At 33.3% G+C, this 26,900-nt stretch overlaps 2 protein-coding genes across 8 annotated transcripts in view; one reads left to right on the top strand and one right to left on the bottom strand.

Annotated features, from left to right (window-relative positions):
- Window positions 1–217: 217 nt before the first annotated feature.
- LOC105144037 (PDZ and LIM domain protein 4) lies at window positions 218–1,363 on the bottom strand. The gene is made up of 3 exons (XM_011052682.2): window positions 1,230–1,363; window positions 966–1,102; window positions 218–567 (listed from the first exon to the last, which is right to left on the bottom strand). Exons 2-3 carry the CDS (start codon window positions 1,071–1,073, stop codon window positions 388–390), a joined length of 288 nt encoding a protein of 95 aa, XP_011050984.1. The 5' UTR covers window positions 1,074–1,102; window positions 1,230–1,363; the 3' UTR covers window positions 218–387.
- Window positions 1,364–1,979: 616 nt separating this feature from the next.
- Window positions 1,980–26,900, top strand: part of LOC105154229 (putative G protein-coupled receptor CG31760) — a 246,683-nt gene continuing 221,762 nt past the window's right edge. For 2 of the 7 annotated variants that reach the window (XR_015545297.1, XM_087406858.1), the window contains exons 1-5: window positions 1,980–2,247; window positions 4,061–4,221; window positions 4,481–4,639; window positions 10,206–10,410; window positions 11,147–11,381. Coding sequence is in view for 6 of the 7 variants with exons in the window: in XM_087406858.1 (XP_087262984.1) it covers window positions 4,502–4,639; window positions 10,206–10,410; window positions 11,147–11,381 (578 nt within the window). In the remaining variant the exon portion in view is untranslated. Of the gene's footprint in view, window positions 2,248–2,281; window positions 3,470–4,060; window positions 4,222–4,480; window positions 4,640–10,205; window positions 10,411–11,146; window positions 11,382–26,900 lie in introns of those variants that run through there. The other 5 variants (XM_087406854.1, XM_087406853.1, XM_087406857.1 and 2 more) reach the window with 5 other exon arrangements.

Here is a 26,900-nt window from a genome sequence, read left to right as displayed (position 1 = left end):
TTTAATTGTGGATCATTTAAATACGATTAAAAATGACGTGTCTTTCGATCAATAATTGACTAATTGCGCTCGATCACGTGAATCAATTGCCGACATAATTTCGCAACATTATCTGATTAAGGCCTTGATCGTCGCGACTTAATGCATACCAGACGCATGCCAGAAAGGTCGGGCCAAAGTATTATAAACGTAAACACATATGGCTTAAAATCTCATCTTGTCGATATTTTCTGTCAATTTTATTTTATTTATTTCGTTTACAGTATATCGCATTTCGAATCGTGATACCACGTGCATTTTTCTTTTTCACTTTCATTTACGCACTATTGTCGCAACATCGGATTCAAGCTCATAAAAAAATAAATCAACGGCAAGGGGAAACCATTATTACTTCTGTTGCACGATCTCGTGATTTTGCACAACAGATAAAACAATATCATTGCCGATGTTGACAAGCTTATCGTGGACTTGCATATGTGTGAGTTGACTTATTGGCTCTCCATTCACGCAGATCACTACATCGCCCGCTTGCAAACCAGCTATATGGGCTAGGCCTCCGATTGTCACCTTATCAAACAAACGTGCTTAATAAGAAAATGGAAAAAAAACATAGATAATTTTAATATCACTTCATTCGAGAATTATTACTCAAATGCCTCTTGCAATTAATGTGATTAAGCTGAAATCAGATTATGCATTGAAGATTGAGAATGAAGATTAAAAACTGAAATTTGACCAATAAAGAAATTTTAACTTCTTTGGTATATAAATAATGAAATAAATTAAGCTGTCAAGATAACAAATGAGTATATAAATTAGTAACAGACGATTGGGAGCAAAAATAGACGCAGTCATTGCGCCTATTTTTACTTTCAATCGCTTAACTAATTTATATTCATAAGTAATTTGTATTGTTTTTAGTATTTATAGTCATAAAATTCAAACATTAATAAATTGTGCCTTACTCTAACGATGGTCAAAGGAAAAGTAAAGTCCACACCTCCGGAGAGTCGAAAACCCCACGGTTGATTCTTACATCGTGACAGTTTAACATCGGTATTAACGGCCGCCATGAAAAGTTTAGCACAATATTTCGTTTTGCCTGAAAGTACACTTTGCACATGTACTTTTCGATTATCCGTAAAATTTTAACCATTTTTTTGTAAATCAGATGACATAATCATAGACTGTTATTTTAGAGACGCTAAATCTGTCTACTTTATACTCACCGCGATAATCTTGTCACTCGACCCCACGACAAATTGATACGTCTAAGATCGAGTATGAGTAACAATCAAGGATCGCTGATCGTCTTTGGTCTCTGCATCGCGGCGTGATTCAAATTTCATTACAGAGAGAGAGAGAGAGAGAGAGAGAGAGAGAGAGAGGGGAGGGGGGGGTGAGAGAGAGAGATGCAGCTAGATTAGAGAGTTTAATTTATTATAAGCTCTAGAATGGCTTTCAAGCGTTAAAAGAACAGTTTAATTAAAGCGTACATATTTACCATTAATTGAAAGCATATAATATAATATAATATAATTTAATTATAATTATAATTATGTAAACAAAAAAAGAAGAGAGAGGATGGATGGAGAAAGAGAAAGAAGGAGGAGGGAGAGTTGCGCCCGCGCTGAGTACTATTTTCAGTACGACAATGGGGATGACATGCGCGAGAGGTGCGTCCACAGTTTCACACAGCGAATACGCGCCAGATGAATAGAGGAGATCGCAGGACGATCAAATTGTCTCCTCAGCGAAGATCGACAATGAAATTAATGTATTGATTAATGCTGTATCTGACATCCTCTTGACTAAGTTAACCATCCTTGAGCTCAGTTCATCTTAGCGTTAACTCTTCATATAATCGGTTATTTTCCTCTGTGCCATATTACGAACGTATCAAGGCGAGGACGACATTTGATTTCATGCGAAGGGCGCACGCCCCGACGACGAACTAATCCCCGACCCCGACCCCGACCCCGGTACCGATCCCGGCGATACAGCTGAGTTCTCGCCGTGTCACGAGCGAATCTAGTCATTCGGACTTCGCTCTTCTCGAAGAAGACCTTCGTAGACTTGTGTATGTACCCTGATCATACTTTATGGACTTTATCGTCGTACGCGCTATCAGGATCGCCGCACTGATAAACCACATGCACTTCGTCTGACTCATCAATAATCATTCTTTCGGATCTTCCGCTTCACGCGTCCTACTACAAGAAAAACAAGGTGCGTTAAATGCTGAAGGTAAGTGCGATTATCCACTTGCTGGATACGATTCGCTTTCCAATGTAACTGCAATCCGTATTTTTTCATCTTTGTCACTTGCTTCTGTTGTTTTGTTGTATTTTCGCTTTTTCGGCCGTTTTGAATTATTTAATAAATTATACTCGCAGATGAGAAAGTACATTCTTGAAAATATTAAGCTTTAAAACTGTGCGTGGACCTTTTCTTTCGATATGCCGTGATTTGATTCACGCGTATTTTGTATGCACACATTTTCGCATTTGTTTTTTTCTACGTATTTTTTGACGTACTTTTCGATATTTTGCAATGATAAATTAGGCAAAGTAATGAAATTCACGATCTTTGTATGGTTTCTCACAATCAGTAATGTTCGTCATGTGTCTTTTGTAGAATATTACAATATAGTAGTCGGTAAAAATAACAAACAAACCGGTAATTTTTGAATTTCAAAATTTTACACACATGCGCGCGCGCGCGCGCGCGCACACACACACACACACACACACACACACACACACATACACATATGTATATAATATATTATACATTCTCAAAAAACATAGATCGCTGTATTGATACAATGTGTCACATTTTTGGCAAATGAATATATGAAATATGTATATATATTTTGTATATATAAATATACAAAATTATATATATATAATAATCAAAATTCTATTTTAAAATTTAGACATAAATTGCAATCATTTAAAATGGATTTGAAACTTACTAACGTAAAATTATCAGTATGGATTGTACTAAAATGAATTCGCACAAAACGCTATAAAGAAGCAGTGTAAAATAAATGTAAATTATAAACACTAGATTGCAAACTAAACTTCGAAATGCATTTAGTTTGATGTATCATGTGAAATAAAGTTAAAAGGAGACACATATACACGCATAGAGAAAGAAAGAGTGAGAGAGAGAGGGGGGTGGAGTGGGGATGCAGGTTCTGGGGGTAGCTGTATCATGCCAGTAGCTGCATCGATCGTTCTCTACTGACAATACAGAGCTCGTCTCCAATGGGTGGACAATGTAACTTTATTACGTCAGAAAAGTAGTATAAATTGCGATAATGCATGCATTATATCTCAAGAATCAGCTGTCGTGTGCCGATACTATTCAATTGATGGCCAATTGATGACATGTCGCATGTAGATTTGAAATTGACTTATTATGCGAGCGAAACTTTCGCGTCCCTTCACATTCCTAATCAATCGTAAGTTTTGTTTTGTAGAATATGTATACTTTTTAATTGGGCACATGTTAACGAACTTTTTCTCTCTCTTTTTTCCTGCCGCAATCAATCTCGAATACTATGGAAAAATAATACGCTTCCTTCATGTATAACATATATGATCGTGCAATGCAATCGAGATGACCATGCGGGCGCGAGCGAAGCCAAGGGTTAAAGGGATTGTTGAGGTTTATTCAAGGTTGAGTAAACCTCACGTGTCGCTTGTCAAAGGCCGGGTTAGTCGCTGGAAAATGAACTCATCTATATCTCACTGATTATTCTATTTTATGATACACTGAGAAAACGAGACGAAATCGAGCGATCGGGCCGATGATATAGCCGTGCCAGTAATATTCCTAACACTGTCCAAGGCATATGTTCTACTCGGTTTAAAATAGCAAAATACTTTATTGTGGCGAGGGAAAGGAAAAAGAGAAGAAGAGTATCTTCGTTTCATCGTACCACTAATTAGTTCAGAGATCAATTGTGATCGATCGCTTTCGATAGCAACGCACAGATATGGGATGAAGAGTAACATCTATTATATTTTGCATTATCTCTTTTTCAACATAGGTGCGACGGTGTTCACTTACAAAGTTTCTCCGATGAAAAATTGAGAGTGCTGAAGGTTTACAGGCAGAAACATGCCCGGACGATCGCCAGCAAGGGCGTACGAGCGGCCCATTACAAGCGAAGGTTGCGGGTTTGCCGCCACTTGAATGTCATCACGGGAGGTGAGATAATTGCGTGAAGATATTTTGGTAATATAGTATGTAACGAAAGCAAAAAAACCTTCTAATCATCTTTCAGCTATCGACTTTCGGTGTTGTATAAAATTACCGCAAGGTATCTGTAATATTTCTTATTTAATTTATATATCAATTTATATATTAATGGAGAAGTTACCTTGAGATATTACCAAATTATCTTATCCTCGATAAATATTATTCTTAAATAAATTAACACTTCTCGGAGCTTTCATTTTGTTACAAGAACAAATGACCAGGGCGCGGAATGGGCGAATCTTGGCTTTCGGTCCTTCTTGCTGGCACGTTGACAACCATGATAATGATAGCGGTAACAAAGGCCAATTCATTTTCAACACCGTCTTTATCGACGAGTATACGTAATGACATTGTGGATTCCAAACGGGTTTGTCTTCATTGATATTTATTTCGCCTAATTATGATATAAAGATCATGATGGAAGAAGACAGGTGAGACAATGCTCATGATGACAATTCAAAGCAATCAGCTAGCCAATTAAATTTTGATTCTACTGCGCATCCCTCAAGTTGTCTCACTTGTCTCTTACCAAATTCGTTCTGTTACAAAATTTATTGCCAGTACTGAAAATCTATAGTTTACGTCACATACATTGTAGATTTTCAATACTAGCAGCATATCTTAAAAAAACCCTGTGAAGCTAATTTTTCACTCCTCCCCCTACTGCGATAAATAAATTCGTTAAAACTCCTGTTTAAGGGAAAAACATCTTTCCAATGACCTTGACCTTGACATATGTTATCAAGATCATGACCATGAGTGATCTCCAACAGATATTTAACTGTCGCTCATCCTTCGTTTAAAAGTTATGAACAAAAAAAATTTGAAAAATAAAGTCTCTTTTCTATTATATGAAACAAAAATTCTCTATTTTAAAATATATATTACGATTTTCCATGAGACTTTCACCCCCTTCTTTCCCCCCTGCAAAAGGGCGTACGACTCTCACTTTCAATTTTCATCTTCCCTGCTTCAGGGGCGCACGACTCTCACCCCCCCCCCTCTTCCCTATTTCAGGGACGCACGACTTTCACCCCCCCCCTTTTCCCTGTTTCAGGGACGCACGACTCTTACCTTTGACTCTCATCCCCCCCCCTCCCTGCAAAGGAGCACGTACATAGATTGAGACTGATTTTACATCGCGGACACTTAATATTTTGTCTAATTACATCTTTCTCGCACAAATAAGAAAATAACTCGTCGTAATTATCAATCAAGCGTAGAAATTCGTGAAGCCGCATATTGACGTGTTAGAAATCTATCAACTACTGAATACGAGGAATGTTCGAGAGCTTTGATAAGTCTATTATTGTCTATTATTGTGCTCGAACTGTTTGGCAGAAAAAAATTATTGGGGAGGGCTTAACATTAAGTTAGTCCTCCCAATAAAAAAACTAAATACTTTATGATTTTATCTCTTAACTTCCTAGAGAGATGATCACTTTCAATTCTCATCACATTGTCTAATAGATAACTTATCATTTTGACACACATAATAAGAAACATGTTCGTCCTTATTCTACATACACAATCCGGAGAAACACATTGTTGTCAACTACAACTTTTGTATAATTTTCATTTTATTTTGAAGCGAGATTTATAGTTGATATTGCGTCTGAGAGCGAATTTTTAAATAATTTTTATATATTTTATCTATGTAACATTTCCATTGTTGTTGCGTCACATTGAAAATGACCCAACAGAGATCGAAACGTTTGTATTTACTTGTTGACGGTCAAATTAAATTTCATGTTTTTAAATTCGTGACATGTTTTATTTTATTTTTTAACTATTTAATACAAATTTATTAATTTATGATAATTGTTTTAGGCTCATAGCCCTTTGTCTTTTTATTTATTTTAATTTATTGAGCCTTATTACTTTTATAACTAAATACTTATTGCGTGAATACACCAGAATTAAGTCCTAATTAGGTGCTCCAAGGAATGATTAAAATATTTCCAAAATATAATATATATTATAATATATACAGAATTATATACAGAACTTAGGTGTCAGTCGAATAGTCTGTTCACAAGAGAAAAAATTAGGTGCTCCAACAAATTTGGTATTCAAATGTACGTTTTTTAATATTATTTAAAGATATAAAGTCGCCGAATTAGGTACTCGTTCCGTTTGACAGAAATTCGAACTCAAAGATAGGCCGCACGATCCTCAATCAGCAAAGAAATATTTCTGAAATGTTTTTTAAACGATTTTTTTTCATTGCAAAAAACGTTTAAGACCTTTAAAAAACATTTAAGATATTTAAAAAACATTTAATTAATGAGATAGATCCTTTTTTATTAATTAAAAAGATATTTTCTTTACAAAACAGAAAGACAAAGGGTTACGAGCCTAAAACAATCGTTATAAAATAAAAATTTTAAACTCGTTAATAAATAAATAAAGATCATCTAGTTGAAATATAAACTTTAATTTGTTGATAATTAACAAAACAAACGTTTCGATCCCTGTTGGATCAATGTAAACAAAAACGATGGAAATATTACATAGTTAAGATATACAAAAAAAAATCATTACATTATGTTTGTTTATAATCTACATGCACTATCAAGAGGAATATATGGTTTTCGATTGCAACATTCCTGCAACATTTATTCTAAATTGAGCGAATTTGATTATTAATGATCGAGAGTGAACTTTGATTTTTGTATATCTTAACTATGTAATATTTCTACCGTTTTTGTTTACATGGATAATGATCCAACAGGAATCGAAACATTTGTTTTGTTTAGTAGTTACCAACAAATTAAAGATTATATTTTAACTAAATGACATGTTTTATTAATTAACGGTTAAAAATTTTTTATTTTATAATGATTTTAGGCTTGTAGCCCTTTGACTTTCTGTTTTTTAAATTTATTGTGTTTTCTTTACATTTAAAAAACATTTTTTAACACAAATACAAAATAGAATAATAAACCGGCAATTAAAAGCATTAATACGCGGTAATTGGTAAATATGATAAATAAATATATTTCGATCGTATCTATTAATCTATTACATAAAATACCAAACTAAACATTTCGGCTGTATTCAAGCCATCTTCAGCAGTTCTCAATCATAGCATAATTGTTCACAATCTAATGTTCGTAACGTAGCAGAAATCGAGTGTAGAGACTTACTTGCTGCATTCGATTTTTACTACGTTATGAACATTAGATTATGAATAATTATTACTATGATTGAGAACTGCTGAGGATGACTTGAATACAGTCGAAATGTTCAGTTTGATAGTTTATATAATAGATCAATAGATACGATCAAAATATATTTATTTATTCGCATAATTATATATTCGCACCAATTATCGCGTATTAATGCTCTTAATTACCAGTTTTTTATTCTATTTTGTATTTTGTGTTAATTTCAAAAGCCAATTTGAATTAGTTTTATATTTTTTAACGTTTAAAAACGTTTATTTAACGTTTGAAGAAACATTTCTTTAACGTTAAAAAGCGGTTTTTAATGTTAGTTAGTTAGTTAGATCTTTATTGATAGTTTATCTTTATCCCTTTGAAGTTAAATATATACAATAACAATAACAAAGTTTTCTTATCTTAACTTAACCTATCTTACACTAATTTATTCTATCTTAACTTATTTTAACGCATCTCTCTCTCTCTCTCTCTCTCTCTCTCTCTTTCTCTCTCTCTCCCTCTATCTTTACTTATCACATTCATTAACTCCTTCTCTCCTCCACTTTTTTCCTTTCTTTCTCCACCTCTCTCATCCATTCCTCGCCCTCCCCCTCTTCCCCCAAAATTTTACCTACAACTTCCTGCCAGCTCTCCTTCATACCCTATACTCCAACTTCTACACTCTTCTCATATATGCTCCCATGATTCCACCTCACTCCCACATAGTCTATACTTCCTTTCTTCCTCTCCTTTCCAATATCTCCTTCCCTCATCTCTCATTCCCTAATCTAAACCTAGCTATCCTTCTACATCTTTTCTCTCCCCATCCTTTCCTTAAATATGCTGGAATCCCCTCCCCCTTTATCCATCCATATCATCTATTATACTTCCTTTCCTTATCTTTTCCCATCTTTCTCCTTCTGCATTTCCCTATTTCATAGAGAAACGGTTTTTAATGTTAAAATTATTTAAACGAAGTTACAAAAAATAATAATGTAGAATCGTTTTTAAAATTTAATTTTTTTTATCAACAGTGCCTAAACCTTAGACAACTAATTTTATTAATTATTTCTAATTATATTTTAATCTTTTTCATTTACTGGCCGGATTTTGAACCTGGAATTTCACCTTGGATTCAGTTGAGTCTCGTACCTTAACCGTTACGCCACTTAATTATCGATGCACACAGTTCTTATTGTCCATATATGGTACATAATTTCATTGTGTTAATTTCTCCTCTGTGATTATTTTATCATTCTGACCTGTTTTTTATTAATTTGAGTTTTAGAAAATAACATTTTTTACATATTTATAAACATATTTATAAATTAGATAAATGTTAAACAAACGTTCTTCTAAATAAATAAAATATTTTAAACAAATAAATAAAAAAAAAAACAAACATTTAAACGTTATATAAATGTTTAAAAAATGTTAATTTAAAAACGACTGATAAAATGTGAAATTAATCACAAATAAACATTTAAAAAAACGTTAAATAAATGTTTCTTTAAACTATTATTTCAAACAAATAATTAATGTGAAATAAACATTTACTAAACGTTAAATAAACGTGAAGTAAATGTGTCTTATCACATTTTAAATGAATAAATAATGTAAAATAAGCATTTTATAAATTAAATAAATGTTTAAAAAACATTTCTTTCAATTTTTATTTTAAACAAATAATTAATGTTAAAAACATGTTAAAAAACATTGTCTGCTGATGATCGACTCTTAAGAGAGAAGATAATCTAAAAAATTAGGTGCTCCAACAAATTTGATATTAAAATGTTTGCTTTTTAATATTATTTAAAGATATCAGATCTCTGAATTATAAGCGCTCTGTTTAGGAGAAACTTGAACCGAAATTTCGACCGAGCGACAAGCTTACAAAAGTAAAATGGTATTAAAAAATTAAATGCTCTTACGTATTTAGTGTTAAAATATTTCTCTTTTTATATCTGTTAAGATATAAAAAGTTATATCTAATCGACGAATTAAGCTCATTCTGTTTGATAAGTTTGTATATATACATACAAACCATCAATGTGGAGTTAGCTAATTTTTTAACACAATTTCACTCTTATGAGCTGGTAGATGTTTCAGTAAAAATTTCTCCTAAATTGAATGAACATCTGATTTGACGATTATATATCGTAACTGTATATAAAAAGAGAAATATTTTAACACTAAATTCGTAGGAGCACTTAATTTTTTAATATCATTTTACTCTTATAAACTAGGTCAATTTTCGATTCAAATTTTTCCTAAACTGAACGATCATGTCATTAAATAATATTTAAAAAGAAACATTTTAATACCAAATTTGTCTGAGCACCTAATTTTTTAAAGTAACTTCTCTCTTGTGCCGAATATTCGACTGACGCCTAATTTCTGTATATACAATAATTTCGTGTATAATATACAATATATTTTCAAAATATTTATTTTATTTTTTGGAGCACCTAATTAGCACTTAATTCTGGTGTATTTGTTTTATTTGTTTACGCAATAAGTATTTATTTTTTTTATTGGGGAGTTAACTTAATATTAAGCTAGCCTCCCCCTCTCCCCACTCAATAATTTTGTTTCTGCAAAATGGTTCGAGTACCTAATTTCGCACTTCAGCACCTAATTAGCACCTAATTTTGAAATGTTAGAATTCATTTATCGCTAGCTCAATAGGGGTAATTTATGGAACGCAGCCCAAGATAATGCAATTCTTCGCCCTTTTTTTGAACATCCTATTATTCAATTCTTTCGAAGGCGGCTATAGAAGAAGCCTTGGATGTGATAGAGGCCGCATCGACAGGTTCTCTGGGCGAAGTTTGTGTCACTACGGAGGGATTTAAATCTCTTCCAGCTGACGTCGCTTTGGATCCAAGACGGTACGATATGGCACGTCAGAAAGCTGACATGACCGCTATGGTGCTTCGGAATCTCGGGGCTGCTGAAGCGATGCGACGTAATGGTAAGTTAGATAAGTTGTGATATAGGAAATACTAAAGTGCCGTACAATGAGAGAGATCTACAATGAGAGTAATATGGTGTAATAAGTTGTAAATTGTTAACTGTAAGGATCAATCAGAATCAAATGCGAGAAGAATAATCGATTATGATTAATCAATCTCTTATTGCTTACAATATTACTGCCATTGTAGACAATCCATAATGTGTCATCTACAATATGTGGCTTCTGCATATTTGATGTAGAAACGTTTGCTACGCGGCGAAATGCGACGCAGTAACCAATGAAAATATTAGGAGCTTATTGACTACCGTTTCCACGTCTAATATTAGGAGCCGTAAGCTTGATATAAAAAGTAAGAGCAAGAAACTTATTAATCACAGTTGATTATTCTTCAGCCATATTCTACTATGATTGGTCAATTTCTTATTCTTATTTCTTATACTAAATTTATTCTGCATACATATATTGTAGATGCGATGCATAAGGGATTACGTTCATTCACTCAGAATGCGACATATGATTAAATATTTAAAGTAGAAGTGTTTAACGAAAAAAAAAAAAAAGAAATACAAACATGACAAATGTGATCCGGAATTAGTGCTTTCAATCTAGTTTCCTTACTTTATCTGTCGTTTAATTGGCGGCACCTGTTGCGCGTAGCGAGCAATGCGTGCATTGAAAGTGATTGTTGAACATGACTCCCGAGACATCCAAAGATATTAACGAAATTACATAGCTCTTTTAGACGCTTTGACCAAGTCTCTGCTGGTGTCGGTGGATGACGCTGTGGAGGCGAGGGTAATCGCGCTCAACGCGTCCACTGGTACAGTGATCACCGCGGTGTGGCTGAAACGTAGTCCTGGAAGCGTCGGTGAGCCTTCCAAGGTCGAGAGTCACGCAGTCCAACTCGGATCGCAACCGGACCCTAGCTTACCGTGGTTTGAGAACGCAGGTAGCAGCGCTGGATTAAGGTTCGCGTTATATAATTCGCATACTCTTGCACACTGTGTACCTACAGAAGCCAAACTTTCTAAAACCTTTTATCATTCCATTGAACGTCAATAATGTTACACGATGGCCCGTTACAAACGATATAAATGCTAAAGAAATAATAATTCTACATAAGGAAAAAAACAAATTTTTTAATTCTACTTTTGATTTTCTCGAAAATAAAGCGTAAAAAAATTTTGCGTTTCTAATATATCTTTTTTAATAACATTATTTTCTTTGTACAAGGAATATTATATACTTAATTAACGCTGTTCACATTTTTTATTAACTTTTAATTTATATTTCATATTATCTTTTAATTATTAACGATTGTTAATAAAATTGATATCATTATTTTTTACGGAAAGGATATTTTTATCGACATGTAACGATTAGGTAATGTCCCTTGACAATATCTCCAATAACGATTATCCTATGACCTTATTCTCGAAAGATATCGCACACAAAAATATTGTAATATAATATACGTATATCACGGACATTATGGATTTTCATATATACAAAAGATACACGGTCGGTTTCGCGCTATCATATCGTTGCACGCGTTTCTCTTAGCGTCAAAACACTATCGTATCTTTGAATATAAATTTTAAAAGATATAGGCCTCGTATTTTTTTTTAAAAATCAGCACGCACGCATGCACACGCACTTTGTCGGCACTGTTTTTGCAATTTGTTACGTTCATACTTAAAATGTTGTTTTTCCCTTCTGTTTTCACGGCAATGCAATAATAATAAAAATGAAAGATACGGGTCTGTCCATAAGAAGAAGTTCAATTTTATTGGATACTTTTCACCTATAATGTAGGAATATGCAAAAATCGTTGACGTTTAGAATACATTTACTCATCACTTTTCCGATGTTTTGAATTTGATACATGTTGTCAAGGTCATGATTCTGAGTATCTCTAACAGATTTTAGCCATCGTTCGTTATTAATTAAAAAGTTATTAAAAGCAAGAAAGACATAAGAAGAGGCATAAGAAGAAAAGTTTAAAAAATAAGTTTAAAAAGAATAATATCTCTTTTCTACTATAGGCCGGTTGTTTCTATCTTTTGGTAAATTTTACTTGTGAAATAAATCTGGCAATCCGCGCGTGTGATTGGGTAAAATCTTGCTACTTACCTAACAGGTAAAATTTACCAAAAGATAGAACAACTGACTTTTTATAGAAAAAAATTTTCTGCTTTAAAATAAATTTTTTGCTTTAAAAACAAAAATTTTCTTTGTTTCACGCTTCGCGTGGAAACTCGTATGCGCTCTGTAGCAGGAGGAAGGTGATGTGGAAGTCGCTTTGTGTAGAAAGTCGTGCGTTCCGTAGCAAAAGAGAAGGTGGTATAACACTTGCTTTGCGTGCCCCTAAGCAAAGGGGGAAGACCATGCCTCAGAAAGTTGTACTTTCCTAGTCGATCTACCTTAAATCTCCCACCTGCCTAGAGTCATCCAACTTTTTATACAAAGCAGAAATATAATTAGCAACTTTGATTGTTAACAATTTTTTAACAGATAACAAGCGATGGGTAAAACTTCGAAGATGGAGTAGAAGTCTCTTCGCATGAAAAGTCGTACACCCAGAAACAGGGGGAGTCATGCGCTTCTATGCGTTACTATATAAAAACAAAAATTATATAAGGAAATATCGTTTTTGAAGAAAACTTGTGTTTTTAAAGTAGGTAATCTATTTTAAAACAACGAATTTTTGTTCTACAGTAGAAATAAGGCGTTATTTTTTAAAACTTTTCTCTTAATAAATCTTTAACGAATAAGGAGCGACGGCTGAAATCTGTTGAAAGTTACTTAGGGTCATGACTTTAACAACATATGTTAAGATGAAGATCATAGAGGAAGATTCCCTATTCAGTGTAATTATAAAAAATATCAATAAAAGTAAAACTTTATGTTATAATAAATTACCAAATATTGATAGAAGTAGATCTGTTTTCTATGCTGAACTAGTTTTATGCTTTTGGAAGGTATAATTAATTTGATTTACCTAGTATTAGATTTTATTTAACAAATAATATTTATTTTCCGTAAATAAATGTTATATTAATACTATTCAAATACTTATTTATTAAAATTTAGTATATTTTTCTCTCAGTGCACATATTTATTTAATTTTAAATTCCAAAAGCATAAAACTAGTTCAGCATAAAACACAGATCTTCAACTGGCACTATTCGACTAAATATTTATTAAAATTTAATACATTTTCCTCTCAATGTGTTAAAATTATATGATTGAGGAAGACAGATTTTGACGTTTTCCACTATTTGTGTGTATCTTTTATATATTTTTAATTCAATACGTTTATAATAATGTATAGGCTTGCCTATTTATATAATTTTGATAAATTTAAAATTATTTTATCAATTTTATCATTTTATCTCTTCGATCTATGTAGAATAGATAACGCTAGATGTCATTTTACTTTAGATTGTCGTGACTTTTAGTATTGCCAGTAGCGCCAGCAGAAAATCACTTGTGCTTTCGTTAATTAATTCAAGTTAATTTAATTTAATTCCATTAGGATCAAAAAATATAATATAGACATAATCATCTACCTTTATAATTCATGACAACTCAACGTTGTCTTGTATGCCATGAGTTGAAGTAAATTAGTTAACAAGGCAGCAATGATCAAAGAAACAATAAAAAGAAATTTCGCAAAATTTTACGAATTGCCAATATGCTTTTATTAATTTATACTAACAAGAAGAACACCAGGTGATGGAGTCGGGGATTTTGATGCGCTTTTTACAGGCTGTTTTTGAGCGAAAAGACGACACGTGTCCGGTCGTTTCAGCCATTTGGCCCATGGTTTTGAAGAAATTGATTTCTTAAATAATTATTGTAATAATTTGAAAAACGTACTAATGAAAATATGCGTATAAATAAAAATATCTATATCTTTATAAATTTCATTTTAATTTAATATTATTAGGTTTACTTTTTCATTGTAATGAAATTTCATGAAATTACATATTAGTATTATAGATAATTAAATACTCATGGAACTTTATGGAATATTTATTATTATTGTCATTATCGTCGTCGTTGTTGTTATTTACATGAACGCATAAATAAGATTGTAATGAAAACTGTTACAGTTTCTGATGAAATTAGAAATTGGAAATTGTGATTAGAAACAAGTAAGTCATATGTTTATAATTTTCTTTTTGATTAACATTAATAATACTAGAAAACTAATCGTGTTTTAGACGTATATTGTAGACGTATATTGTACGGGATGATATAAATTATAAAAACAAGAAAAATATAAATATTTATTGCATTGTGAACATCTTACGAATGAATTTTAGAATGAATTTCATTTTAAAATGAAAATTTCGGTTCTCACCAAAATTGATTCCTGAAAGAAGCTATTTTCATAATATATTAATCAAATCTGCTTTTCGCCAGATATTAGAAAAAGTAATTGTATCTACAACAAACATTCATTTGTAAGATATTCACAATACAATAAATATTTATGTTTTTCTTGTTTTTATGATTTATATCATCCCGTACAATGTACGTCTACAAAACACAATAGTTTTCTATTATTATTAATAAATCGATTAATGTTAATTAAAAGAAGATTACAAATGTATAACTTATTTGTTCCTAACTTCCAATTTCTAATTTCATCAGAAATTGTAACAGCTTTCATTACAATCTTATTTATGCGTTCATCAACAACAACGACGATAACGATGATAATAATATTCCATAAATGAGTGTTTAATTATCTACAATACTATTATGTAATTTTATTACATATTCAAAAAGTAATTAAAACTAATAACATTAGTTAAAATAAAATTAAAGGTACTGATATTTTCATTTATAAAGTACGTTTTTCAAATTGTTACAATTATTTAAAAAATCGATTTCTTCGAACTATGAGCCAATGGCTAAAACGGCCGGACACGTTCGTGTCCGTATCGTTTTTTGTTTCGCTCAAGAGCAGCCTGTAAAAAGAGCATCAAAATCCCCGATCCTGATTATCTGGTATTCCCCTTATAAAATTAAATTTACTTAAAGTAAAAACACTTAACTTAAAATACACACGCACGCACACACGCACACATACACACAATCATGTAAAATTATCGTATATTTAAAATGAGTTACTGTAAATTTTAAAAATTTATTTTTAATTTCCTAGTAAAAAATTTTTCATAGGTGAATATAAACATGTGTAAACATACATGTACATGTATAAATATTTATAAACATATAAAATTAAATATGAAATTATATATGAAATATGTCTATGCATGTTCAAAAAGTAATTTTATAAAAGAAAGAAAGATGTATTAAGAACATATATGGATATATTTCATATGTAATTATATGTGCTTATGAACATTTATATATGTTTATGTGTGTTTATACAGGATGTCTCAAAAAGGTAAGGACGCCTGAATATTTGAATGTATACTAAACGCACTTAGAGAAATTTTTCGATTCAAAGAAATGTTTCTTTGCCGTACGGTTAAAGAAAAAATTTCTTTGATTTGAACATAATTTTTTTTATTTGAACATAATTTCTTTAAATCATATAAATTTTTTAATTTATAAAAATTATATTTATAAAAATTATATTCCATTCAAAGAAATGATGCTCATCATTTCTTTAATTTAAACATCATTTTTTAAAATCAAATAAATTTTTCTATTTAATTTCAAAAAGCAATTTAAATCAAATATTCAAATCAAAGAATTTTTTCTTTTACGTCTATAGCGTATATGGTATACAGTGAGGAGCAAAATTGAATCAATGCAAGTGCTTTTGTAAAAAATAATGATTTATTTGTCTATTGTGATACAAAACGGAAGGAATTTGTTACACATAATAATTAACATTTATTTTACTACAAAGATGTAACAATTTTATAATATTCCATTTAATTTGGTAATATGCAATTTTTTTGGTGACTCAATTATGCACCGTCTCAAAAAATAATGTAGGAAATAAAATGGTTCCAATAATAGAATGTTTGGTGAGCTAATATTTACAGACAACAATTTAGAGATACACTAATTATTTTGAGAGACACTAATCGCACTTCACGCTTTGCCGTACCACACACGTGTTTCGCCATTTTCAGACTCTGCCCCTTCTGCCCTAACCTTCCTTTACTTTTTCCTTCTTCAAGCGCGCTGATACTAGCATATATCATCATAGTCGGAAACGCGCGAACAAAATAAAAATTTATAAACGAAACATATACTCTTCCTACATTCGGCCATTCTGCACAATCGTGCGTCTCGCACGACGCCATTAACTTACACAAAACGGTTTCTATTAAATTCACAAAACAACAAAAGAAACGAAAAACATTCTTATGTGTTTGCTATGATCGCTTGAACTCACTTACTATTAGTCGACTTAACATTACAACGTCTTACAAAAATAAAATCGATTACTTATAACTAACGTCTTATAAATAAAATTGATTACATATAATTAACGTCTTACAAATAAAATTGATTACTTATAATTAATGGTATTCCAAGGTTTAACGTTCTCAGCGCAGATAAAAGTACTTACAAGTCCTTCTTGAGATCCGCTTTTAATCACGTCGTATGTGTCGTTAGGCTTAACCTTCTCAATTCGATATGGTCCCAAATATTTCATTCGTAATTTTCAGCCTGGACCTAATTGTGTTTGTTTGATTGCTACTAGGTCTCCCATCTGGTATTCTGTAGCCTTCTTACGTCTGAGATTATATGTCTTACAATTCTCCGATTGCACTTTCAGAATTTGTTTTTTCACTCTAGCTCTAATTTCGTTACGCTCTTCCTTAAATTTCGATCGAAATTCTTGTTCTATTACTTCGCGTAGTTTCAGATCAGTTTTGTCGCGCATTTTTACGCCAAATAATAAATCGAAAGACGCCGCATTTATGCTACGATTGAACGTGGAGTTTAATAAACATTGCAATTTATTTACATGTTTGTACCATTTAGCAGACTCTTCGATTAATAACTTGGAGAGTATGATGATATTGCTCTATTCAAACGTTCCACTTATCCGTTTGCTCTTAGCAATCCCGCAGTAACTGTCACGTGTTCAATTCTTTCACTCTGACACTCCTTGAACTCTTGGGAGGTAAAAGCTGTGCCTCTATCCGTCACGATTTATTTCGGACTCCCGAATATTTGTTTTTGAATGTCTAATGACTTGAATGTCTAACCTCGCGAGCTGTGATAGATTTAATCGGATACAACCATACAAATTTAGTAAAACTGTCAATAATAGCGAGAATATGATTGTAGTTTTTATTAGTGGTATCTAACGGCCCTAAATGATTGGCGTGATAGGTATGTAATGGTACATCAGGTTTGGGAATGAAATGTAAATATCCTTCCTACCTACCCGCTTTGCGATTCGTCAATATACACTGCACGCAACTGGCAATGTCGTTCTACTTTATTCCTTAAATCGAATATAAAATACTCCTGACGAATACGCTCTTCGATACATTTTGCCGCCATATGTCCTTTCTCGTGAATCATTCGAATTAACTCTAAGTCTAACTCTAGTGCTCTGGGAATAACGAGTAAATCCCTACCATCTTGAAATTTATATAATAAATCGCCGCTTATGTGATTCTTATATGGTTTGTCTTTGGCAATTCTATTATCGCTTGAATCTCTTCATCGCTTGCTTGTTGTTGCTTCTAATTTGTGATATAATTGGATTTTTCGCTATTTTCATAACCGGATGCCGATTCAAAGCATCGACATGTTTCATACGGATTCTCGATCTGTGTTCTATGATGTAATCATAATCCTCTAACACTAAAGCCCATCTAGCAATATATGTACTTAACTCTTTTTTGCTTATGGTTCGTTGAAAAGCCGCACAATCAGTAATTATTTTAAACTGAATTCCTAACAGATACACTCGGAATTTTCTAAGTGCCTCTACTATCGCAAGCGTATCCAATTTGTAACTCGTGTAATTTCTTTCCTCTTTTTCAGTCTTTTTGCTCATAAAATATACCGGATGTAATAAGCTTCATCTCAATGCTGCAAAAGTACAATTCCATAACTGTTTATACTTGCGTCCGTATGTACTTCCGTTTCGTGTCGCGAATGATATATTTTCAGTACTGAATACTGAGTTAGAGTCGTCAATTGTATGAACGCATTTCGAGTCTTATCGTTAAAATTATACGATTGATCTTTCCGCAACATGTCGCTCAACGGTTTCGCGATCGTAGAATATGAAGATATAAACTTTCTGAAGTAACCCGTTAATCCAAGAAAGCTTTGAATATCTTTTAATTCTTTCGGTTCTGGATAATCCATCACGACTTTGACTTTCTCTTGGAAAGGGTAAATTTTGCCCCTTTCTATTATATGACCTAGAAACTCGATGATTCTTTTCACGAATTGACTTTTTAAAATTAATTTGCAAACTGTGGTCGCTAACTGTTTTTAGTATGATTCGTAAGCGTTCCAACGCTTCTTGTTCGTTTGCTGCCGGCACGATCAAGTCATCCACGTAAAGCAAAACTATATTTTGTCTAATCAAATCCCAGAAAGCAGCATTAATATATCTTTGGAAAACCCTCGGCGAATTACATAATCCAAAAGGGACTTTCAAGAATTGATATTGATCGTTCTGAGTGACAAACGCCGTAAATATTTTCAACTCTTTTTTTCTACGGATACATGAAAAAATCCATTTTTCAGATCTAACGTACTAAACACAGCATCCTCTAATTTATCTAGTAGATTTTCGATTAATGGTAAGGGATGGCCATCCTTTTCTATGACTCGATTTAACTTCCTATAATCAATACATGCACGCGGTAATCCGTCTTTCTTTCTTACAACTACTATTGGACTCGCATATTCCGACGTACACTTCTCAATGACTCCGTCGTTTAGCCATTCCGCTATTTGGTTTTCGACTATGTCAGGTGCCGATAACCGTCGCGGTTTTTGAAAGATTGGCCTTTCGTCTTTTGGTACAATACGCATGCTCACGTCCGTTATCTTACACTTATTTACTTGATAGGTTTCAACAATTGTCTCTACTTCTTCGCGTACTTTCGGATCCGTCACGTTACTAATGTCTAACGGTTACTTTTCGATCATGTTGATTTGTGTTAACAATTGAGGTGTTGCTCTTCATATAGTTATTCCGTCATTATTGACGGTCATTTCCGTCATCGCTAGGAAATCGCTACCAATTATGACGCTTGAGTTTGTAGCTTCATTTAGCACAACATACACTATACACGGATATTCATCAGCATCTACTTCTACAATTGTATTTACGCATCCTAATGAATGCACTTCGTTTTTTCCAAACCGGTTAAACAGATACTATTTCCCCGTTTATCTAATTTCATTTTATCTTTGCGCATTACCGTGATTTGACTGCCGGTATCAATTAACGCACTAACCCGCACACCGTTTATCACGATTTGTTTAAACATTCTACCGCTCAATGAATTAGTAACCGTATTAATTACCGCCGTCTTTTTATCCGTTACCGCTTCACTATCATCTGACGCGTTACACAGATTTACCGTATGCCCGTATTTTTGACACTTAAATCATTTTTTACCTAATTCCTTCTTCTTACAGTCTTTAGATTTGTATTCTTTACCGCCGCAATTGTAGCATCGCACGTCCGTCTCCTATTCCTTTTCGCCACTTTTTGATGTTGTTGGCTTCCTCGTTTCCTCTGTCTTCTTCGGCATGCTGTTCTTCTCTCTCATTTTCATCCTCTCAATATTTTTCTTCCGAATTGCTTCGTATATTTTAAGCTTCTCTCCTTGAATTCTGTCAATTTTTTAGCTCCGTACAATATCATCTTGCCCTGTGCGTCTTCCGGAATTCCGTCAATCACGTATTTCATGAGTGTTTCTGCTTCTATTTTACCTCTAGCAGCTATTTCTTTCATCGCATAATAATATTCCTGCAAGGTTTCGTCTCTCTTCAGTCTTCTTCTGACCAGCATATCGTGTATTTGAGCACTGTTTATTTCGTCTATAAATTCATCTCGTAAAATTTCTTTTAATTTCTTTCACGACTTGATAACGCCTTCGCTGTCGATGAGCATTTTAGCAGGTCCGGCTAGTGATTTCTTTGCGAACACTAACTTCTGTAATTCCGAACAGATTAGCCGCATCTTTAAATTCAGATATCCATCTTTCAACCGGATATGTATCTTTTCCAGTGAAAGTTTTAATTGAATCTTGCACATTTCAGTATGTTATGGAGAATTTCGTGTTCAGTTGCCACCGCCTCTGGTGAAATAGTTCTCTTCGAGGTTATTTTCACTCTCTTTGTTGCTTCTTTCTTCCTCTCTTTCGTCGTCTTGCTCGTCAACTGTTTCTTCGTCACTCGCATCTTCGTTTAACTCATTATCCTGTTCACTATCTTTGAGTGTGAGAGTATCTAAATCCATTAAATCATGTAATATGAGTGTCATTATCTCTTCTCTGTTTCCGTACTCTAAACCGAGAATGTTACAGCAGGATATCAGATCACCGATCGAGAGTTTTCGCGCCGCTTCTATTTTATCCACATATCCCATTGTGTGTTTTTTAAAAGTAAAATCAAAGTCTCTGAATCTTTGTCTGTTTTTTCGATCTTTCACCTTCCTTTTCGAAGATAAACTTATGTAAAGCCGTCACGGCAACAGTCGACGCCGTGCATATCTTCTGTTTGATTGGTTCAATTTGCGCGAGATTATTTATCTTGTCTCTGCACACTTTACGCAATGTGGCAAATGTTTACCATCGCGCGCTCACTGTTGTTGCACCGTCTTGTTCGTGTACACTCGAGACTACCGTCTCACGTTCATTTACATCGTACAGTCCTGCCACTTTCGATGTCGTTACCAGCGCTACTATCGCGCGCTTACCCGCGTCGTATTGTCACTACCCTCTCGATGTTGGTACTGTTACCGACGCATTCACAGTCTTGCTAATGTATTTCTGATGTTGCTGCGTCACCTTGTAGTTGCTCACTCAATGCCTTTCGGGTTCTTCTTAACGTCTTCGAAATTTGAATGTCGTCTTCTTTTCTTCTTTCTTTCTTCTCGTCGTCGTGTCTTCTCCGTCTTGCGCCTTTTCATCTTTTCGTCTCTTCGTCTTTTCCTTCGTCCTATCGTCTTCCGTCTTATCGTCTTACGTCTTTTCGTCTTGTTTTTTCTTTGTTTTTTCGTTTTTAGTCTTTTCGTCTTTTTCGTCTCTTCGTCTTTTCTTTCGTCCTGTCGTCTCCCGTCTTATCGTCTTTCGTCTTGTTTTTTCTTCGTCTTTTCGTCTAGTTGTCAGTCTAATATTTAATCGTCTAGTTGATGTTACAAGATTTTTATACCGTTGTGTAGTAAAATAAGTGTTAATTATTATGTGTAACAAATTCTTTTCGTTTTGTCATCACAATACATAAATAAATCATTATTTTCTACAAAAATATTTAGTTCAATTTTGTTCTTTACTATATACGGGATGATTCAGAACAATCCCAGGTATCTCTAAAAAAATATATTCCTGACCTAATTCTAAGACGATTTTTCCTTTACGAAAATTTTATCTGAAGCTTAGTTTTCAAATTACAAGAAGAATTAATTAGCGTATCACGGGCCGCGTAGAGAAGACGGACAGGAGCGACGCTCATGATTAGACGCAAGCACATTACGCGCGGGGCGCACACTAATTGAACGCATTTACACGCTTATAAAAACACGTTCGTTCTCATCTTTCCCCTTTGTCACATTACCTCTTTATCTTTCACATACTTCAAATATGCTAATTTCGTTAAATTATAAATTAGTATGAAATTGAAATGTATATTAAACTTTTTGTGTATGAAATTAGAGAAATGTTGTAAAAGAGCGAAATTAGACAATAATTATGTGCGATAAGCATTATAAAACTATTATCAACATACAAATCAGATAATTATTTCAGTACATCAAATTCTAAGAGCGTTTCTTACAGTTTGATGTACTGAAATACTTGTTAGATTTAATTGTATGTCAATACGCGTTATAATACTTGTGAGTTATGAGTGTTTACAAAAAAAAACGTAAGCCAAATACACTTTAAAAGCTTATTATATTATATTGTATTATCTTAATCTTCCAGCGGTCGCGCGCCCTTTCATAACGGGAAAGGGCGCGCCATGTAGAACACTGTAGAATAAGATTGAAAATTCGAAAGATTAAAACATAATATTGTCAAATAAGCATTATGCGATGAAAGTTTATGATATCTAAATAATTATTTATTTTAAAAAATAAGTATTATTTTTTATTAGAAAATGAATAAATCAAAAAAAATTTTATGTGCTTTCAGTTGTATAATTATTGCAAATAATAACGTTGTTTTTTGTAAGTAAAATGAAAACGTTTGTTGCATTTGAGTGGTTGCATGGTGGTTGTATTTTTGCACAAAACTTGCACTTCCCTCGCTTTTCATCGGCATTGAACAATTTCTGTGTGTCCTCCACAGGGCCATTTTTCTGAAAAAAATGCCCTGATATCTTAAAAATTGATTCTACGTAAACAACATACGCTAACAGAATGCCACCTGAGCGAACCTTAAACCGGTCCAAAAGACACTGAAAGAATACCTTGGGAAGCCGATACCTAAAAAATAGATTTTACCTGTATTCCCTTCATAAAACCGACGCGCATGTATTGTTACGAGCGAGACGCATCGTAATATGTAAAGTTATTAAAAAGGTTTGACTTCACAACTGTCTTTTAACTGAATTTTATTTAATGATGATACAGGCAAACTTATAGACTAAGTCGGAGATGTGTTATTAGTAGCTCATGAGAACAGACTGACTCGATCAGAACTAGAGGAATCTTCACTACGATAAAAGAGATGGAGATTCCGATAAATTTTATTTAATTATGTGTCATTTTCGAATACCAAAAATATTACGTGATGAAAGAAATTGAGATATGTGAATGTCGATGACTCACGAATCCGTTTAGGGATGAGTCATAAGATATCTGTAAGACTGAAATAGAAAAAAACTAAAAACGATAGATGAAAGCAAATAAGATAAGTAGCAGAAAGCAAGATTTATCAGGAATGTTTAGGAAAAAAAATGTGTAAAACAACTTTATGTTAGAAACATTAATAGTAAGTGTTAGTATCGTTAATAAAAGTGATATGACATGTAACATCTTCCTCCTTAAATTGAAGATTCTTCTAGATTTAACAAATTTATATTTTTCTTATAATCTAAGAAGACTTAAATAATATGACAATATAGAGATTTAACCTAAAAGCATAGAATACACAATGTTTTGGAATTAATACATAGAGAACATTTAAATTGGAAAAAATTAGAAACTTAAATTAATAATCTTAATAACACTAATAATGTTAATAATATTAATCTTAATGATAAATGTATGGACTTCCATATTACAATCGCGCGTTGAATTACCTTACATATATTTAACAGTACTATATTAAATTTGTAAGTCGGCTATTACATGAACGAAATCGCCGTATTTCGTTATTTCTTTCGAGTTGTTGAGTTTGATAATTTTGTGTATGTTCGAGCTTAGCTTCCGCAGGTATCGCAGCGAAAATAACTATTTGTCGCTGGTCATTTAGTGTCCATGAATTACGAATTTTAGCATTATTATTAAAACATTTATAAAAATATCACATCCCTTTTTTTGTACATAAAATTTAAGAATATTAATACATTTACCTATTAATAAACATTTCGCAGTTATGTATAAAGTAACTATATTATATAAGCCAGCAATAGTATATAATATATAATAAAATCACGATGATGCTTAACTCTTCCGCTTTTTTATAAATTTCGTCTAAAGCAGAGCTCGTTGTTCTTAATACATGTATATCTAAATTAGGCGTTTTACCAATATTTAATAAGTGGATATCTGAGATATTTACATTACGTTCTTTAAGGTTCTCGCATAATTTACTAGTATTAAATTTAACATTAGGAATATAATCTTTTTCGACAATATTTACTACATGGGCTGAAAAGTCCCGGGATTTTTAATTAAAACAAGCATTTTTTGTGCAAAATTATATTTATTCCTCAACATAGTTGCCTTCGAGGGCGATACACTTGGTATAGCGATTTTCCAACATTTCGATGCCCTTTCTGTAGTACGAAACGTCCAAGCCTTCGAAATACGCCTCGGTTTCCGCGATGACTTCCCCATTCGATGTGAATCTCTTTCCCTGGAGCCACCGCTTGAAGTTTGGGAACAGATAATAGTTGCTGGGGGCCAAGTCTGGAGAATACGGTGGGTAAGCAACCAATTCGAATCGTAATTGGTCCAATTTGATCATCGCTTTCAAGGACGTGTGCGTTATCGTGATGGTACAGAACTTTTTTCTTCGCCATATGGGGCCGTTTTTTCTTTATTTCATCGTTCAGTTTGTCCAATAACGCTGCATAATACTCTCCCGTAATTCTTCCCTTTTGCAGGTAATCGATGAAGACTATGCCATGCGCATCTCAAAAAACAGAGGCCATAACCTTCCCGGCCGAGCGTTGGTCTTTTGGCCGCTTTGGTCGGCTTTCGTGGCTTTTCAGCCACTCTGCAGACTGCCTATTGGACTCAGGCGTATGGTAATGGACCCACATTTCATCCATCGTCACAAAACGTCGAAAAAAGTCCGCTCGATTACGCTGCAACAACGCCAAACCGACCGTTGAATCATCAACGCGCTGCTGTTTTTGATTGATGGTCAGCAAACGCGGCACCCATCGTGCTGATAGCTTTTTCATCTCCAAAACATCGTGCAAAATGTATCCCGCCCATTCTTTTGAGATGCCTACGGCCTCAGTTAACTCGCGCAACTTCACTTTACGATCACTCAAAACGATTCGATGCACTTGCTTTGCGATTTCCGCATTCGTAGCCTCTTTTGGCTTTCCAGAGCGAGGTGCGTCTTCAGTGCTTGTACCCATTTTAAATTCACTAAACCACCGATAAACTGTTGTTCTCGAAGGAGCAGATGTGGGATAACATTTCTGCAACCATTTCAATGATTGTTCAGAAGTTTTTCCCATCAAAAAACAATGTTTGATCAAGATGCGATATTCCTGTTTTTCCATTTTTTTTACAAAGGCGAAAGTAAGGCCACTTAAACGACTGTAGCTTGTAAACGAATGAACGAAATGTCATGAAACTTCATACATAAACTAGTGACAGATGAATCTCTCGAAATGAATCATGTTCATTTTCTAGTGGCACCACCTATTGAAAAATCCCGGGACTTTTCAGCCCATGTAGTATAGTGCTCATAGTTTGACTACGTAACAATGTATTGTCAGAAATAGCATCACAATCCGTAGAAAGCCTAATAAGTCTGGTTGAATACAATTGTGTTAGTCACTTATTACAGGGTGGGCCATCTATTGGTACGTTTTTGAATTTCGTCGTATGGCAACACCGAACGAGCTACAGACCCGAAATTTTGACAGTTTATTAGTCATACCGTTCGCGGCACGAAACAACATGTTTTCTCTTGAAGAGCGTTTTGAAATTTTAAAAACTTATTTTCAAAGTCAGTGCTGTGTCGCCGAAACTGTACGAATTTTGAAAAGAAATATGGGTCGTGATAGAGCACCCACCGAAGGAGCTATACGCAAATTGGTGAGGAAAGTTCGTGAGAAAGGGATGTTAGTGGATGACATTATATTACGACTGTTTTGAGTGAAATTGGCGCCGAGGTAGTCCAAAATGTCATTAATAATTGGGGTGACCGAATGGCATACTGTAAGGCCAGTAGAGGGAGCCACATGAACGAAATCGTTTTTCATTCTTGACGCGGATACTTTTAGCTTCACAACAAAAAAAAATTAATAAAAAATATCAATGTATGCTCATTTGATCGCATTTTTAAAAACGTACCAATAGATGGCCCACCCTGTATCATTACATAAAATATAAAGAGTCTCGTTTTGAGGAGCTGTGTATAACCAAGAATTTGTGATTTTCAATTGATATCAAAAAATACTATGAATTCTCATGACTCGAACATCGCATTCTTTTAATATGTTCTCTAATCTTACTAATTTTAACAATTCCGCTTCGTAATTATAAATCGCTGAAACTTGATACCGCAAATCTGTCTGTTTATAGATCATTACATTATTAATTTTCTTGCACTTAACTACGTATTAAGTGAATATAGAGCTGTTTATCAGATCTAAGACCTAAATAAGTATAAGTAAGGTTTGAATGCATAAATGCCCCTCTCGCTCTGCTTGATTAGTAACGGAATTACATATAATGTAAAGTTGTTCGATTAAAGATATTTCAACAACATAAATCAAACAATGATTCTTATAAAATATGTTTATATCGTTAACATCGATTAAATTAGTAAATTGATCGGACTTCAAAGGTACAGGCAATTGTTTATTATTTATCACATAACGAGTTTCTTTTAAGTTATTGAACAATTCTTTAGGTATGAGTG

Source organism: Acromyrmex echinatior, chromosome 6, assembly GCF_024713525.1.
Source record: "Acromyrmex echinatior isolate Ae372 chromosome 6, ASM2471352v2, whole genome shotgun sequence".
NCBI classification, from domain to species: Eukaryota; Metazoa; Arthropoda; class Insecta; order Hymenoptera; family Formicidae; genus Acromyrmex; species Acromyrmex echinatior.
Note: the sequence above shows the minus strand (reverse complement) of the source record. Positions and strands in the feature narration are given on the sequence as shown.

What these genes read in the sequence shown, in the direction of transcription:
- LOC105144037 (XM_011052682.2), bottom strand. Translation starts at nt 1,073, where the DNA reads ATGGCGGCCGTTAATACCGATGTTAAACTGTCACGATGTAAGAATCAA. An exon ending in TTCCTTTGACCATCGTTAGA is followed by an intron (nt 568 to 965) that starts GTAAGGCACAAT and finishes TTGTTTGATAAG; the next exon opens with GTGACAATCGGAGGCCTAGC.